Raw genomic sequence first — 15,563 nt, 5'->3', positions numbered from 1 at the left:
TTTCTTGCATGTATTTCATAAATGTATGCACAGAACAGATAGGTGCATTTCATATATCGAAATTCTAAGCAATCATAAATGTAATACCACTTAGTTTGCGAAGATGTTGGAAAATAATGTTTTTTTTTTGCAATTGCCCATGACAGAGTTTGACGAGTGCCTGAGCTCCCCTTGCCTGAATAACGGCACGTGTACAGACGGGAAGGACAACTACACCTGCACGTGCGGGGACCAGTTCTACGGACCCAACTGTGAGCACGGTAGGTTCACATTCCTGTTTCACTCATACCCTCTTCCCACTAGACGGAGTCGCTGAGCTGAGTTTGAGGATGATGGTAAATCTTAGGAGTAGTACATTACTTGTACGTTTACTGCTTATTATACATAAATTACATACAATTAACATGTATAAACCATATCACTCTAGATATGGATGATTGCAAGAGCGCCACCTGCCTCAATGACGGGACCTGCATCGACGGCGACCGGAACTACACTTGTATCTGCAGCGACGCGTTCTATGGGAGCCACTGTGAATTCGGTATGTTTTTCCATATTCTCGTTAATGTGTGCTAAATAACTTTATCATTTTATTCATCTATCTACTGTATCTGTGGCATATGGATCTGTGTCTGTATCTATAGATGCTCATTTTCCTCTAAGCTGAGTGTATTTACCAAAGGGAACAGCATTGTGACCTGTTAGAATTCGAAAACCTTTGATACCAACTCTAAACACAAGACTGCATTGAGCTTTGCTATGTACAGTTCTCCCTCATTTGTCTCAAGCTCATCGTCATATAATGTCTTAATGAAAGGGGTCTTCACCGATGTCGTTTCATTGTTTCAGCTGTATATTGTCCTGCTCTGACGGCCCCAGCTAACGGAGGGCTGAGTTCTGAGGGACCGAACTCCTACCCGGACGCGGTAACCTTCACCTGTAACCAGGGGTACGAACTGGACGGGACCGCTGTTTTAATCTGCCAGGATGACCAAGCCTGGAGTGCTCCTGTTCCTATATGCCAACGTAAGACAGTTTAAACAAGAACCCTAACCTCAAGACCACGTTGCTACCGCAAGCTTTGATATTCACATTCTGGCTCATTTGTCACGATATTTTAACCGATCCGACATTGTTTCCTTGTTTCAGCTGTACATTGTCCTGCTCCGACGGCCCCAGCTAACGGAGGGCTGAGTTCTGAGGGACCGTACTACTACCAGGATGTGGTGACGTTCACTTGTAACCGGGGATACGAGCTGACCGGAGCCTCCAGTGTGTCCTGTCAGGCTAACGAAACATGGAGTGACGATGTTCCAACGTGCATATGTAAGATAATCAAAATAAATTAAAGTACCTCTTTGTAGTTCATTTACCATCAAACGCCTGACAATTCATCATCAGGGGCCCTTGTCTTTTTCTTTAACATTGACAAGTTCATTACGTACGTAGCTGAAACAAAATATACATTGTAACCTATACATTAAAACTGTTACCTATCTGTGCATCAGTTACAGCTTGTGTTCCCTTCGAGAACTTGGCTCTCACAGACTTAGTACCAGAAGGCTACATCATGTCACCCTTCTACCCTGGCAACTACCCAAATAACGCCGACTGTTCTTGGACAATCACTGCACCCTCAACTACAGTCATCCAGCTGGACTTTGTGGAGACATTTGACATTGAGACTGGTCTTAAGTACGTGAATCACATGATACATGTATCTACAGCACCCATAATCAAATCTTATCAGTTTTTTACCCTATTTCCTTTTATAAGATAAAAAGAGGGTATATATTGCCCTGTGTTTTTCAGGTTCTTGCGACTAAACAATGATAATAGAGCAAACATTTTGTATGCTATGAATTCCGTAGTAACAACTCTACCATTTTACTGAAGTAGCAAATTACCAATCTTAACTACTTTTCAGTTGCCCGTACGACTATGTACAAGTCATCGATGGACAAATCAGCTTTTCTCCAGTTCTGGGCAGACTATGTGGAACCACCCTGCCTCCAACACTCCGGACGACCGGCAACGCCATGACAGTCCAGTTCCATACGGACTATAGCGAGCCACGTGCAGGGTTCAAGGCCAAGTACAGTATGAGTACGTATTACACTGCAGTTTGGTGAATGTAACACACCTTTACATTGAGGGCTTTGATAATTAAACAGATTTGTACCGCTCCCACACTTAAACACACTCCACTTTAATGACAGCCTAGGGACGTCTTTACAACCTTGTTTCAGCTATGCCTTAATTAACGAGTGAATAAAATGCCGAGACCTGCTACCAGGACGTGCTGTTTGCTCCCAACATGAAGTTAGAAGGGAGAAGCCTCTAACTCCATGCTCCCAAGGAGTAAAATAGACTTTTCCTAAATCCCCCACGTGCAATGATATTCCAATGTTATTCCCTCATTGTCAAAATTCTTCCCTATTTTCAGTTTTGCCATGTCTTCTCCCGCCGGTGGCCCCGACAAACGGAGCCCTGAGTCCCGAAGTGGCGAACTACTACCAGGACGGCGTCATCACGTTCTCCTGTAATCCGGGGTACGATCTGAACGGAGCATCAAACGTGACCTGTCAGGCGGACCAAACATGGAGTCATCCTTCTCCTACATGCACACGTAAGGAGGTTTAAGAGCACCTTTTTTACATGCATGTAAAGTATGGTGTAATGTATGATATGTATGTATATGCAAGAGTTCATTTGCCTTTAAACACATGGCAATTCGTTGGGTGTTGTTCGACTTGTTCAACTTAACATGATTCTGTATTTACGACTCCTAAATGAAGTATAACAATTATCCATTTGTGAATTAGTTACAGCAGCTTGTGTTGACGGCCAGAACCTGGCTCTCACAAGCTCAGCACCAGAAGGATACATCCTGTCGCCAAACTACCCTGACAACTACCTAGATAACATGGACTGTTCTTGGACAATCACTGCACCTTCAGCCATCCAGCTGGACTTTGTTGAGACGTTTGACATTGAGTCTGGTGATAAGTACGTGCATCATATGACATCTACATTGTCCATATTCATATTGTTTAATTCATTACCTTCCTCAGGTTAGAAAGGGAAATATACTGCTCTGTGTTTTCCGTGTTCTTGCACCAAACAATTTGTGTGCTAAGAAATTCACAATAACATCTCTACAAGTATTCGAAAGGTAATGTTCATTTACGAGTCTGGTTTTTACTTTACTGAGGTAGCGAGTCACTGCTAATTTTACCTTGTGTCTGTGATTCCAGTTGCCCGTACGATTATGTACAAGTGCTAGAGGGACCAGTCAGTTCTTCTCCCGTCTTGGGCAAATTCTGTGGAAACACACCGCCGCCGACACTCCGGACGACCGGCAACGTCATGACAGTTCAGTTCCACACGGACCGCAGTGTGCCTCGTGCAGGGTTCAAGGCCAAGTACAGCATTGGTAAGTACTGAACACTTTGGTGAACGTAAATTAGGGCGATGATTATCGTTGGTGTGGAAGCCTTCTATCGCAGTATCACAATGACTCTATAATGAGCACCGCTTAAAATTATGACCATTGTTTGTCCACATGTAACGGCCGTGACTTTTGACATTTGTATAAAAAAAGACCTAGCTACATAAGCATAACGTCTTAAACTATGCTGCAAAACGCCAAAAGACGTTACCAAAAGCATTATCTTCGCCGAAATGGGCAGGGTTAGCAAGACTGTTCCCTTGTTCCAGTTATACAATGCCCCCCTCTGATGGATCCTGCGAATGGACCACCTGGCTACCTTTCCACCTGAATCTTTGATCTGCACAGTTTTATGACACCAGTTCATCGCCACATTAAGTTCTTAATCGATTGGTTTTTACGGTTTCAGCTGTACGATGTCCTACACTGGCGGCCCCTGTGAACGGGGCGCTGGCACCTGTTGGCTCGAACTACTACCAGGACGTGGTGACGTTCACTTGCAACCAGGGGTACGAGCTGAACGGAGCCTCAAATCTGACTTGTCAGGCTGATACAACATGGAGTGATGCTGTTCCAACATGCCAACGTAAGACAGTTCAAAGTACAACTACACCTGTCTTGAACACTCGTTTAGAGGGTGGTCGAAAGTATGAAAAATGATTGAAAGTATGAAAACATTTTCCATTTGCAACAATCCATATGCCACCAAACACCTACCAATTCGTTGGGTGTTGAAGATCAATGATTCTTTTTTTTTCATCCTAGCAGCGTTCCATCTCTGTGACTCGTACAAAGAGTAACGATGCAAGAGTTCATTTTCCATCACACATCACACGTGGCAATTCGCTTTAGTGTTGAAGACGTATGACTCTTTTTTTTCTCTGTTCAACTCAGCAGAGTTCCATATCTGTGACTCAAAATAAAGTATAACAATTATCTATTATGTATCAGTCACAGCAGCTTGTCTTCACGGCCAGACCCTGACTCTCACAAACTCAGCACCAGAAGGATACATCGTGTCACCAAACTACCCTGGCAACTACCCAATTAACATCGACTGTTCTTGGACAATCACTGCACCCTCAGCCATCCAGCTGGACTTCCTGGAGACATTTGACATTGGCCCTGGTACTAAGTATGTGAATCACATGAGATCTACATCATCCAAATTCAAATTTTTATCAATCTATTGTCATCTTTGCCCTTGCCGAGATCGGAAAGGGAAATACATTGTTTCATTGATTATTTGATGCCGTATGATTTTCGTAGATCGGAAAGGGAAATACATTGTTTCATTGATTATTTGATGCCGTATGATTTTCGAATTGCTGTTAACCTAAAAATGATAACAATTAAAAGATTTTGTGTTTTACAGTTCAATATTATCAATTCAGTATTGAAAACACTTTATCTATTGACAAGTATGCTTTATCGAAGTAGTGAGTCACTAACTTTTAGGTACCTTGTGTCTGGAATATACAGTTGCCAGTACGACTATGTACAAGTCCTCGAGGGAGCCATCAGTTTTTCTCCAGTCCTGGGCAAATTCTGTGGAGCCACCCTGCCTCCAACCATGCGGACATTTGGCAACGTCATGACTGTTCAGTTTCACACGGACCACAGTATATCAAGTACAGGGTTCAAAGCCAAGTACAGTATGGGTAAGCATGGCACACTTGGTTTGGTCCATGGTCTGGGGGAGTTCATATTTGGCATTGAGTGGTCTTTTGGACCATAGACTGTGTCATACCAGGGGCCGCGATAGTATGTTCCAGACCAGTCATTTTTTTACGATATCACCCGGGATTCTACCTGTATCAAGTGAAATCTCATAGAATAATTTGAATATGCTGCCCAATATTCCTATATTACTCCCAGTAACTTTCCGTTGTCAACATTGATCCCTGTTTTCAGCTTTACCATGTCGTCCCACGCCGGTGGCCCCGACAAACGGCGCGCTGAGTCCTGAGAGAGTGAACTACTACCAGGACGACGTCATCACGTTCTCCTGTAATCCGGGGTACGATCTGAACGGAGCCTCAAACGTGACCTGCCAGGCTGACCAAACATGGAGTGGTCCTTTTCCGACTTGCACACGTAAGACAACCAGCCAAAAGTACAAGGGAGCCTTTTAGAAATTTGTCAAAAATATGAAAATTATTGTGTGCTCTTTCGCAACAGTTCATATGCCACGAAACACCAATTGACAATTCGTCAGAAACCATGGACTTAATCAAAATGGTATCCGGGGCCTTTCGGTGATTCTAATATAGGGTGGGTGCAGAAGACGTATGATTCTTTTGCTGTTGTTATTGTTGTTCAACTGACAGGATGCCATGTGTGTGACCCAGTGCTATTATTATCAGTTTCAGCAGCTTGTGTTGACGGCCAGAACCTGACTCTCACAAACTCAGCACCAGAAGGATATATCATGTCACCAAACTACCCTAACAACTACCCAAATTTCATGGACTGTTCTTGGACAATCTTTGCACCCTCGGCGTCAGTCATCCAGCTGGACTTTGTGGAGACATTTGACATTGAGCCTGGTCTTAAGTACGTGAATCATATAACCTTTACTGCACACCATTATACAATGTACAGGACACAAGGCACGGCACCTACATCGCCCACATTCACATATTATCAAGCTGTTACGTATTTCCCGTCCCTAAGATCAGAAAAGCACATTATTACTTTTTGCTTTTTATGTTCCTATGACCAGACAATGATAAACCCTTGTCCTGCTGTGCGCAACATATGTCGCGCGGCACATACATGTACAGTACCATCTATATAACACCCTGTATAGGTACGATTTGGGGGTATTTCAACGCATCACACAGCAGCGAAACGCAACGAATGCGGAAGTAACTATGCCACTGCAGGGCAAAAAAATTGGGGGTCTATGATCTAATTAAGACATGAAATTATTGAAAAATATTGTGCCAGGAATGCCAGCAGGACAAGGGATAAGAACCAAACACATTTATGTGCTATGAATTCCACAATAACAACTTGATCAATAGCAGTATTCAAAAGACGTTATCCATGAACGTGTATACGTTTTTATTGTGATAGGGGGTCACTAATCGTATCTTACGTCCAGTATATCCAGTTGCACCTACGATTATGTACAAGTCCTCGAGGGACAAATCAGTACGTCTCCAGTCCTGGGCACATTCTGTGGAGCCGCCCTGCCTCCGACACTGTGGACGGTCGGGAACGTCATGACAGTCAAGTTCCACACGGACGGCAGTGTGCCACGTACAGGGTTCAAGGCCAAGTATAGCATGGGTAAGTATTGCATGGCTTGTATAACGAATCTTTTGTAAATTCATTCTTAGGATGGTTGACAATACAAAATGGATAAAAGCATAAGAAATATGTGTCCCTTTCCAACAGTTCATACGCCATCAAGCACGTGACAATTCGTTTGCAGATTTATGAGTCAACTTAGTATATAATTATAATTATAATATAATTATAATATATAAATTAAGTGTTGTAATTAATCATTTTTCTATCAGTTTCAGCAGCTTGTGTTCACGGCGAGACCCTGACTCTCACAGACTCAGTACCAGAAGGTTACATCATGTCACCAAACTACCCCGGAAACTACCCAAATAACGCCGACTGTTCTTGGATAATCACTGCACCCTCAACTACAGCCGTCCAGCTGGACTTTGTGGAGACGTTTGACATTGAATATGGTGCTAAGTAAGTAAATCACATGAGATCTACATCATCCACATTCAAATTTTATCAACCTTTTACCGTGGTTCCCGTCTCTACGACCAGAAAGGGAAAATATTGCTTCGTGGTTTTCGTGTTCTTGTGAATAAACAATGATAAGTGTCAAACGATTTTGCTTGAATTCCACGGTAACAACTTACCAGTATTCAAAATACTTTATTTATGTACAAGTATGCTTTTTTTACTGAAGTAGAAAGTCCCTAACCCTACCTTATGTCTGGAATATTCAGTTGCCTGTACGACTATGTACAAGTTCTCGAGGACAAATACTGTGGAGCCACCCCGCCTCCAACACTGCGGACAGTCGGTAACGTCATGACAGTTCAGTTCCACACGGACTACAGTGAGCAACGTGCAGGGTTCAAGGCCAAGTACAGCATCGGTAAGTATTGCATGGTTTCCTTGGGGAGGTCCTTTTTGACATTTGGACTTTTGAATCCTATAGTTTTAGCAATATCTTTATGTCATAACATGGGCTTTGATAAGGTTCGATGCGGTCTGTACTTTGGGGTATACCACAGGCTTCTAATTGTGTCACACGATTTTTCATAGAATAATTTTTTGGGGTAGAGATATTAGCATCGTTGTTTCCTTGTTTCAGCTATACAATGTCTTACTCTGACGGCCCCAGCGAATGGGGCGATGAGTCCTAACGGATTGCACTACTACCCGGATGTCGTAACCTTTACCTGTGACCAGGGGTACGAACTGGACGGGGCCGCTATTTTGATCTGCCAGCATGACCAAGCCTGGAGTGGTGCTGTTCCTATATGCCAACGTAAGACAGTTTAAACAAGAACCCTAACCTCAAGACCACGTTGCTACCGCAAGCTTTGATATTCACATTCTGGCTCATTTGTCACGATATTTTAACCGATCCGACATTGTTTCCTTGTTTCAGCTGTACAATGTCCTACTCTGACGGCCCCAGCTAACGGAGCGCTGAGTCCTACAGGAACGAACTCCTACCAGGACGTGGTAACGTTCACCTGTAACCAGGGATATGAACTGAATGGAACCTCCAATTTGACCTGCCAGGCGGACCAAATGTGGAGTGATTCTGCTCCAACTTGCACACGTAAGTCAGTTTAAAATTACCAGGACAAATTATGAGGATGGTCGAAAGCTAGCTAGTTAAGTATGGAAACCTCGTTCATATACATGTATGAATATACCATCAGACATCTGGAAATTCCTTGGGTGTTCAATTGTATGGTTGATTTTTCTTCTATTGTTATTACTCCGTGAAGGAGGTCAGGACCTCCGGACGGAGTGTTGTGAACGGCTGATTTTTCATGTTCGCAGTCAAAACACTGGGTTCTCTTTGTGTAATCGGCACGCAATTTTATACGCCGCCTGCGGGCATGCCCGTGTTGATGCACGAATGTGTATTTTTGCCGTCGCTGCTTTCGCGGTCAATGTAATATTGCAGACGCACCCCTACAATTACGAGGCGAATTGGAATGGTCCAGAAAAACGCGTTGTTTGGAATAGCAGTGGGGGGGGTGGAACTTCAGCAGATACGGGGTGGTTTTGATAAGTGGTTCCAGATGTTTTTGCCCATGCTTAAGAGATGCCAAGTTTTTTGGAAGATGTTCGCAGTCAAAACGCATTCTTCCGTACGTCGCATTTCCGTGTAATTTCGCATGTGGTGTGGCATTATGTCCGGGATGATGCACGTCTTTTTATTTTTACCGTAGCTGTTTTGATATTGAAGTAAATGCATATTTTAAAAACATCCCTACTTTTACAATCCTGTGGAATAGGCCGTAGGTTTAGGCAGTTGTCTGGTAGCAGAGGTTCTCTAAGCAGATATCCCGGGTATCTGACCGGCGGTAGTGACACTCGCTGCAACTGTTGCTGGAATTTGGCCTGTTGCAGTCGCGCTTAATAAGTAACAGGCACGGTAAGACGGTGGGGCTGTCTTTGTTACTAGTGACACGACCATGATAGTCCGATCTTTATGTGAATGCAATGATTGTGTGTGTGTAATTAAAATGAACTTCGAACTTGAAGCACAGTATCTTTACACGCCCTGGGAGCAGTAATGGATTAAGGTCCTTTTATGTTTTACATGTGTGGTTGTGACGCGCCCTCATTGTATTAACCGTTACCTAATTATAATGTCTGCACAGTAGGTCTAGCCTGGTATCCAGTCTGATCGTGATTGGGGGTATTGGGGTGTTCAGGCAGGTTGTGTCTTCGGGGGCTCTAAGAGCTTCCCCCGCCCAGTGCAACAGTCGACCGTCCCGGTAGGAGAGTTACGCTAATCAGAGACAGTATGCTTGGGGATTTGGTTTCCCCCAACACGATAGGAGGGCTAATTAATCTCTCGTGAAATACACACCGGGAAACCTATGTGAGGCGGGCGGGCCAGAGCTCTTACGGCCCCGAGCTCTTACGGCCCCGACCACGATCAGACTGGATACCAGGTTACAGTAGGTCTGGCGTTGACGCTTGTTTTTTTTTAAATATATAAAACTTCACGGAGGATTGTCACCTATGGCTTCTTGTTTAACTGTTAGGATTTCATGCTTGTGACTCCAAAATAAAGTCTTACTGTTGTCTATTTGTGAATCAGTTACAGCTTGTGTTCAAGGCGAGAACTTGGCTCTCACAGACTCAGTAACAGAAGGGTACATCATGTCACCAAACTACCCTGACAACTACCCAAGTAACGCCGACTGTTCCTGGACAATCACTGCACCTTCAGCCATCCAGCTGGACTTTGTCACGTTTGACGTCGAACTCCAACAAAGGTATTGTGTGTCATCTTCATACGGTAGTCTCACTCAGTTAGATCCTTTTATACATTATTACCTATATGTAGAAATGTGTTGTTGTTTTATTCCTTTCTTTCTTTATTTCAGGCATAAGTCGCCCATACACAACATACATATAAAATACACACACAATAACATCAGTAAAATAATAATATAACTATATGTACAGACGGGCCCAGTTATTGCGAAAGAATCTGCTACGGAATATCACTTCAGATTTAAGAACAGATTGGATAATGTTGTTTGATGACTTGTATAGACGGGATATAAATGAGTAACATTGTTTACGCCATGTAGCATCAAATGTGTCAATCCTATTGTATACAAACATTTCACTTGCACTACAAAATCTGGGTAGTGACATTATGATGCGAAGACAGTTATTGTAAGCAACTCGACACTTTGATACAATTCTAGAACTAGAAGTTTTATCTAGAACTAAAGTTTTATCTGACGTCCAATGGTCTTACAGTTCTTGGGACAAACCAAATAGAATCTAACCTTGAGTTCTAACATTTTCATTCTAGTACGTAGTTTCAAGACAAGTTAACCAAACTCTACTTATTATCAGTGTACTATATAATGTACCCTATCTATGCCTATTTCCATTGAATTGTCTCGTCACTCACTCACTCATTCAGTCAATCTGCAATTCGCAGTTGCCGGTACGATTATGTAAGAGTCCTCGATGGACGAGGCAGTGCTTCTCCCACTTTGGGCAAATTCTGTGGAGCCACCCTGCCTCCAACAGTGCGGACAGTCGGCAACGTCATGACAGTTAAGTTCCGCTCAGACGGCAGTACGCAACGTACAGGGTTCAGAGCCAAGTACAGCATTGGTAAGTGCTGAAGACGTCGTTTCCTCCATGGCCTTTTGGATCATAGACTGTGACAATAACGTAATCTATGTCATACATGTACCTGGTTCGTGAGAAGGTTTTATGCAGGCGTTCCGGACCTTGCGGTGTTTTACGGTATCACAGTTTCAGTTGAGTAATTAGAACTGGATTGCTGCACAATATGTCAACATTACTCTCTCTCTCTCTAACTTACTTTTGCCCACATTCTTTTCCAGTTATTCAATGTCCTGCTCAGACGGCCCCAGCCAACGGCGCCCTGAGCCCCGAGGTGGCGAACTACTACCAGGACGACGTCATCACCTTCACCTGTAACCAGGGGTACGAACTGAACGGAGCCTCAAACGTGACCTGCAAGAATGACACAACATGGAGTCATCCTGTTCCAACATGCACACGTAAGACAGTTTGTAGTACAAGATCAGCTGGTTACCTTTTCACCTGAATCTTTGATCTGCACAGTTTTATCTCGATGACACCAGTTCATCGCCATTTTTTAAGTTTTGATGAAGGTACGAAAAAGTTCTTAATCGCTTGGTTTTTATGGTTTCAGCTACACAATGTCCTACACTGGCGGCCCCAGTGAATGGGGCACTGACACCTGTTGGAGCGAACTCCTACCAAGACTTGGTTACGTTCACTTGTGACCTAGGATACGAGTTAGACGGTGCTTCCAGTGTTACTTGTCACGCCGACCAAACATGGAGTGCTCCTGTCCCAATATGCCAACGTAAGACGATTTAAAACTAAATTATCATATAGTCTCAATTTCATATTGGTTATGACGCCATAACTTTACCAGTGGCAATTAAATCCCATCAACTCAGTCGTGTTTAAATGCCTTCAATACCGCAACCACCGGTGACCCCCAAATGGAACACTCGTTCTGTTCGAATGACCGCTGGTGACCCCAAATGGAGCACATAAAACGATCATAAGGACATACAATATTGCCTATGATACGTGTAGTTTACAAAACTTAATTACAATAAGCTTTTATCTTATTTTGTTTCATGTTTGCAGCTGTACAATGTCCGTCTCTGACGGCCCCGGCGAATGGATTGCTGACACCTGTTGGAGCGAACTCCTACCAGGACGTGGTGACGTTCACCTGTAACCATGGGTACGAGCTAGCCGGAGCCTCCAGTGTGATCTGCCAGGCTGACCAAACATGGAGTCAACATATTCCAACGTGCACACGTAAGATGCATTTAGAATTTTCACGTAAGATGAATTTGGAATTTATTAAAAGGAGCCATTCCATCTTGTGTCGTGAAAGTTGGGCTACCTTGGAAATCAGTCTTTCAGAGACTGAAGGTACCACCCAACTGTCTTTTAAGATAAATAAATAAAGTAGTCGGTCATCAGGACCCATGGCTGAAAGCACTTCGTTTCTTTTATGGCAATCATGTCTAGCTGGATATTCTATATACCTCTGAGCAGCTGCATATAGGAAATACATGGTTTCTTGTTTTGCATTCAACCATCATAGAAAAGATATCTTGGTTTGCGATACCCTGTTGGATACCCATTCTGTGATGTTGATTCCTCCCGCAGAAATCGTCATTACCACAACCATGACAACGACGGAGTCTGTCTCTACCACGCTCTCGGAAACAACGGCAACGACTACAGAACCCACAACAACGGAGCCGAAAACAACGCTACCGGAAACAACTGTCACGACAACGACTACAGAGCCGACAACAGCGGGGCATGAAACAACGCTACCCGAAACAACTGCCATAACAACTACAGAGCTCACAACAACGTTACCGGAGACAACTATGATGACAACGAGTACAGAACCAACAACAACGATGCCGGAAACAACGCTACCGGAAACAACTTCCGCAACAGCGACTACAACGCCCACGACAACGGTGCCAGAAACAACGCTACCGGACACAACGGTGCCTGAAACGACAGTGCCGGAAACAGCACTACCGGAAACAACTATCGTGACAACGACTACAGAACCCACAACAACGGTGCCAGAAACAACCATACCGGAAACCACCATACCGGAGACAACAGTGCCGGAAATAACGCTACCGGACACAACGGTGCCTGAGACAACACTACCGGAGACAACGATACCGGAGACAACGATACCGGAGACAACACTACCGGAAACAACGGAACCGGAAATAACACTACCGGAAACAATGCTACCGGAAACAACGCTACCGGAAACAACAGTGCCGGAAGCAACAGTACCGGAAACAACACCACCGGAAACAACGCTACCGGAAACAACGCTACCGGAGACAACGCTACCAGAGACAACGCCACCGGAAACAACGCTACCGGAAACGGCGCTACCGGAGACAACTGTCATGACAACGACTACAGAATCCACTACAACCCTGCCTGAAACCACGCCATCGGAAACAGGCACATTATTGACGACAGAATCCGTAGTGACGATACCTGAAACAACAGCCACGATGCCAACGACAGAATCCACACCAACAGTTCCTGAAACGACAACCAATAAGACATGGGCCACGGACTCGTCGTCAACGATGCTTGACACTACGTATACTTCGACGGAATCCGCCAGCGTGAAGCCGACAGAACAGCTAAGCACCAAGCATCCTGAGGCTACAAAACCTGTACCGACAGAGGCACCGACTATCGTGCAAAAGACAGACTTCGTCTTCACCACTACAACTAAATCGACCGAAAAGCCAGTCAATGCCAACACAGAAAAACCGAAGCCAAAGCCAACCGAGCCTCCAAAGGAAGACGAACCAGAATCGTCTTCGTCTTCCCAGGTTGTAATAATCGCCGGGGCTGCTGGGGGCGGAGCTGCAGCGGTGGCGGGGGGATGCGCCTGTGTGATCATGATTCGGAGGAGGAAACTGCTCGCCGGTTCTCAAAAACGGGAGGAACTTGAACTAATGGACCTCAATAACGCTAAAGAATAATTCTAGACATGATGATGTGATGTAAATAATGTTCAGATGCAGCTTATGTTTGTACAGACGCAAGAAGATGCTGCCTTTTGCCAGTTTGATGCGCGCCAAACGTCAGGTCAAAGGTAATACGACACGCGCGTATTGTCAAAGATTTCTGGCGCCTGGCTTTTGTGCTGCTACTTAAGTATGATTCCTTACGCATGGAGAGGCTTGTGTGCAATATAAAGCGGAGTTTCAAAGTCACAGTCATGTACTTCCCTGCCATTTGCTACGAATGTGTTTCATAAAACAAGATTTTGACATTAAAAATTCGAAGAAGTTTGTACATTCTGTCCACCCTGAAATGTATGAGTAATTGAATGTCTGCCTTGTCATAGCTAGTATTTTGACACAGGCAACACAGCAGTGTTAAACTCTTGCGACTACAATGTACAAGTCGAGTGCAGGATCTGCAGAAACAATCATGGACAGGTCTCGGTGAGGAGAATCCAAATCAGACCCGAGACAAGATGGCGCCGATATGACGTCAAATCCAACATGGCGGCGCCCATGAATGTCGACGAAAACAGTATAAGTTTTGCTATCACCAACCTGTAATTAATCTTTAGAGCTGATTGAGTAACCTATTTTGTTACCTAATAATACATGGTCTATTAACTATTGAATAAAGTACTTTGTGTCTGTGATTCTACTAGTAATATGGCTCCATGATAGGTTTCTAAACGTGTTAGTGACGTTCTGGAGAAATTTCCGGGGTGATAGAACTGTCTTGAACAAGGGCAAATTTTCTTTTTAAAATGTTTGCTGCTTCCACATCTCTATTGAAAACTTTTCTCACACTGAAGGTGGTTTCAGAAATCGTAATCTCAGCCAGTCTTCTTTCGGTAACGAGTAAATACCAGGAATGAGCAAAAATAAGATGAATGGTTTACCCAAGGACGACAGTCTGATGGAACGTCCTCAGTTTGCCAAAGGAATTGCTCAGAGGCTTTCCATTGAAACCTATTCACCCATGCATGTGTTTCAAAGAATTTCTACTAAAGTTATATGTTTAACCTTCAGATGAGTCTGTAATGAGTTTTCAAACGTGTGATTTCTACAACACACGCATACCAGAGATATTCAAATAAACAGCAAGATATCAGACGAAGAATCGTTCAAATACATTTTATTTCATGTTGATCCGTGTCCATATTCTTGAATACATAGAGTTAAAAGTAAGATTGTCCAAGTCAAGTCAAATATCTCATGTACATATCATACATCGCATACGCATCTAAATACAACACTACAGTCTTTGACTCGCATACAGTACACGTGTATAGCAATGTGAGCAGCATTTGTATGACTCGCTCCCTTCTGGTCATTAGCACGAACTAACCATTGAACCACTCCAAAATGAGCGAGCACCATCAGACAGAGAATGTACGGTTTGGATCATCACGTTTCAAGCAACGTGTGCGGCTTGAGCTGGTTAGAAGAGAAAGAAGAGGCTCTTCTGTATAGAATGGTTATTCTAAATCTTGACTAATAGAGCGGATGTCGGTTGAAGTACACGGATGAGAACCGGTTGTTAAGGAAGGAAGGAAGATGGCTGGATACGGGAATTTTCAATAAATCGTTGGATAGCGTTTCAAACGAAGATTCGCAATATGTCACCCAAGCGCTGCCATTTGGAAGCCCTAAGCGCAATACAAATATCATGCATGACGAACGACTTGTTTTAAAGGCTAACAAGGGCTGGCAGACATCCTGTCTCAATCCTACTTTGGAAAGAGCCACTAGATTTTTCC

At 43.8% G+C, this 15,563-nt stretch overlaps 1 protein-coding gene across 1 annotated transcript; it reads left to right on the top strand.

Moving 5' to 3' along the window:
* Nucleotides 1-620: 620 nt before the first annotated feature.
* LOC109482234 (CUB and sushi domain-containing protein 1-like) lies at nucleotides 621-13,779 on the top strand. Its single transcript, XM_019784927.1, has 23 exons — nucleotides 621-634; nucleotides 818-1,026; nucleotides 1,150-1,326; nucleotides 1,509-1,695; nucleotides 1,928-2,106; nucleotides 2,447-2,629; nucleotides 2,826-3,009; nucleotides 3,258-3,436; nucleotides 3,861-4,037; nucleotides 4,451-4,586; nucleotides 4,934-5,112; nucleotides 5,366-5,548; nucleotides 5,866-6,007; nucleotides 6,561-6,748; nucleotides 6,982-7,171; nucleotides 7,438-7,589; nucleotides 8,109-8,285; nucleotides 9,789-9,966; nucleotides 10,650-10,828; nucleotides 11,065-11,266; nucleotides 11,404-11,576; nucleotides 11,870-12,046; nucleotides 12,404-13,779. Exons 1-23 carry the CDS (start codon nucleotides 621-623, stop codon nucleotides 13,777-13,779), a joined length of 5,121 nt encoding a protein of 1,706 aa, XP_019640486.1.
* Nucleotides 13,780-15,563: the final 1,784 nt, after the last annotated feature.

The sequence above is a fragment of the Branchiostoma belcheri genome, unplaced genomic scaffold (genome assembly GCF_001625305.1).
Source record: "Branchiostoma belcheri isolate BF01 breed outbred unplaced genomic scaffold, Haploidv18h27 scaffold6, whole genome shotgun sequence".
Classification (NCBI taxonomy): Eukaryota; Metazoa; Chordata; class Leptocardii; order Amphioxiformes; family Branchiostomatidae; genus Branchiostoma; species Branchiostoma belcheri.
Note: the sequence above shows the minus strand (reverse complement) of the source record. Positions and strands in the feature narration are given on the sequence as shown.

What these genes read in the sequence shown, in the direction of transcription:
- LOC109482234 (XM_019784927.1), top strand. An exon ending in CAAGGCCAAGTACAGCATCG is followed by an intron (nt 7,590 to 8,108) that starts GTAAGTATTGCA and finishes TCCTTGTTTCAG; the next exon opens with CTGTACAATGTCCTACTCTG. An exon ending in GACGTCGAACTCCAACAAAG is followed by an intron (nt 9,967 to 10,649) that starts GTATTGTGTGTC and finishes TGCAATTCGCAG; the next exon opens with TTGCCGGTACGATTATGTAA.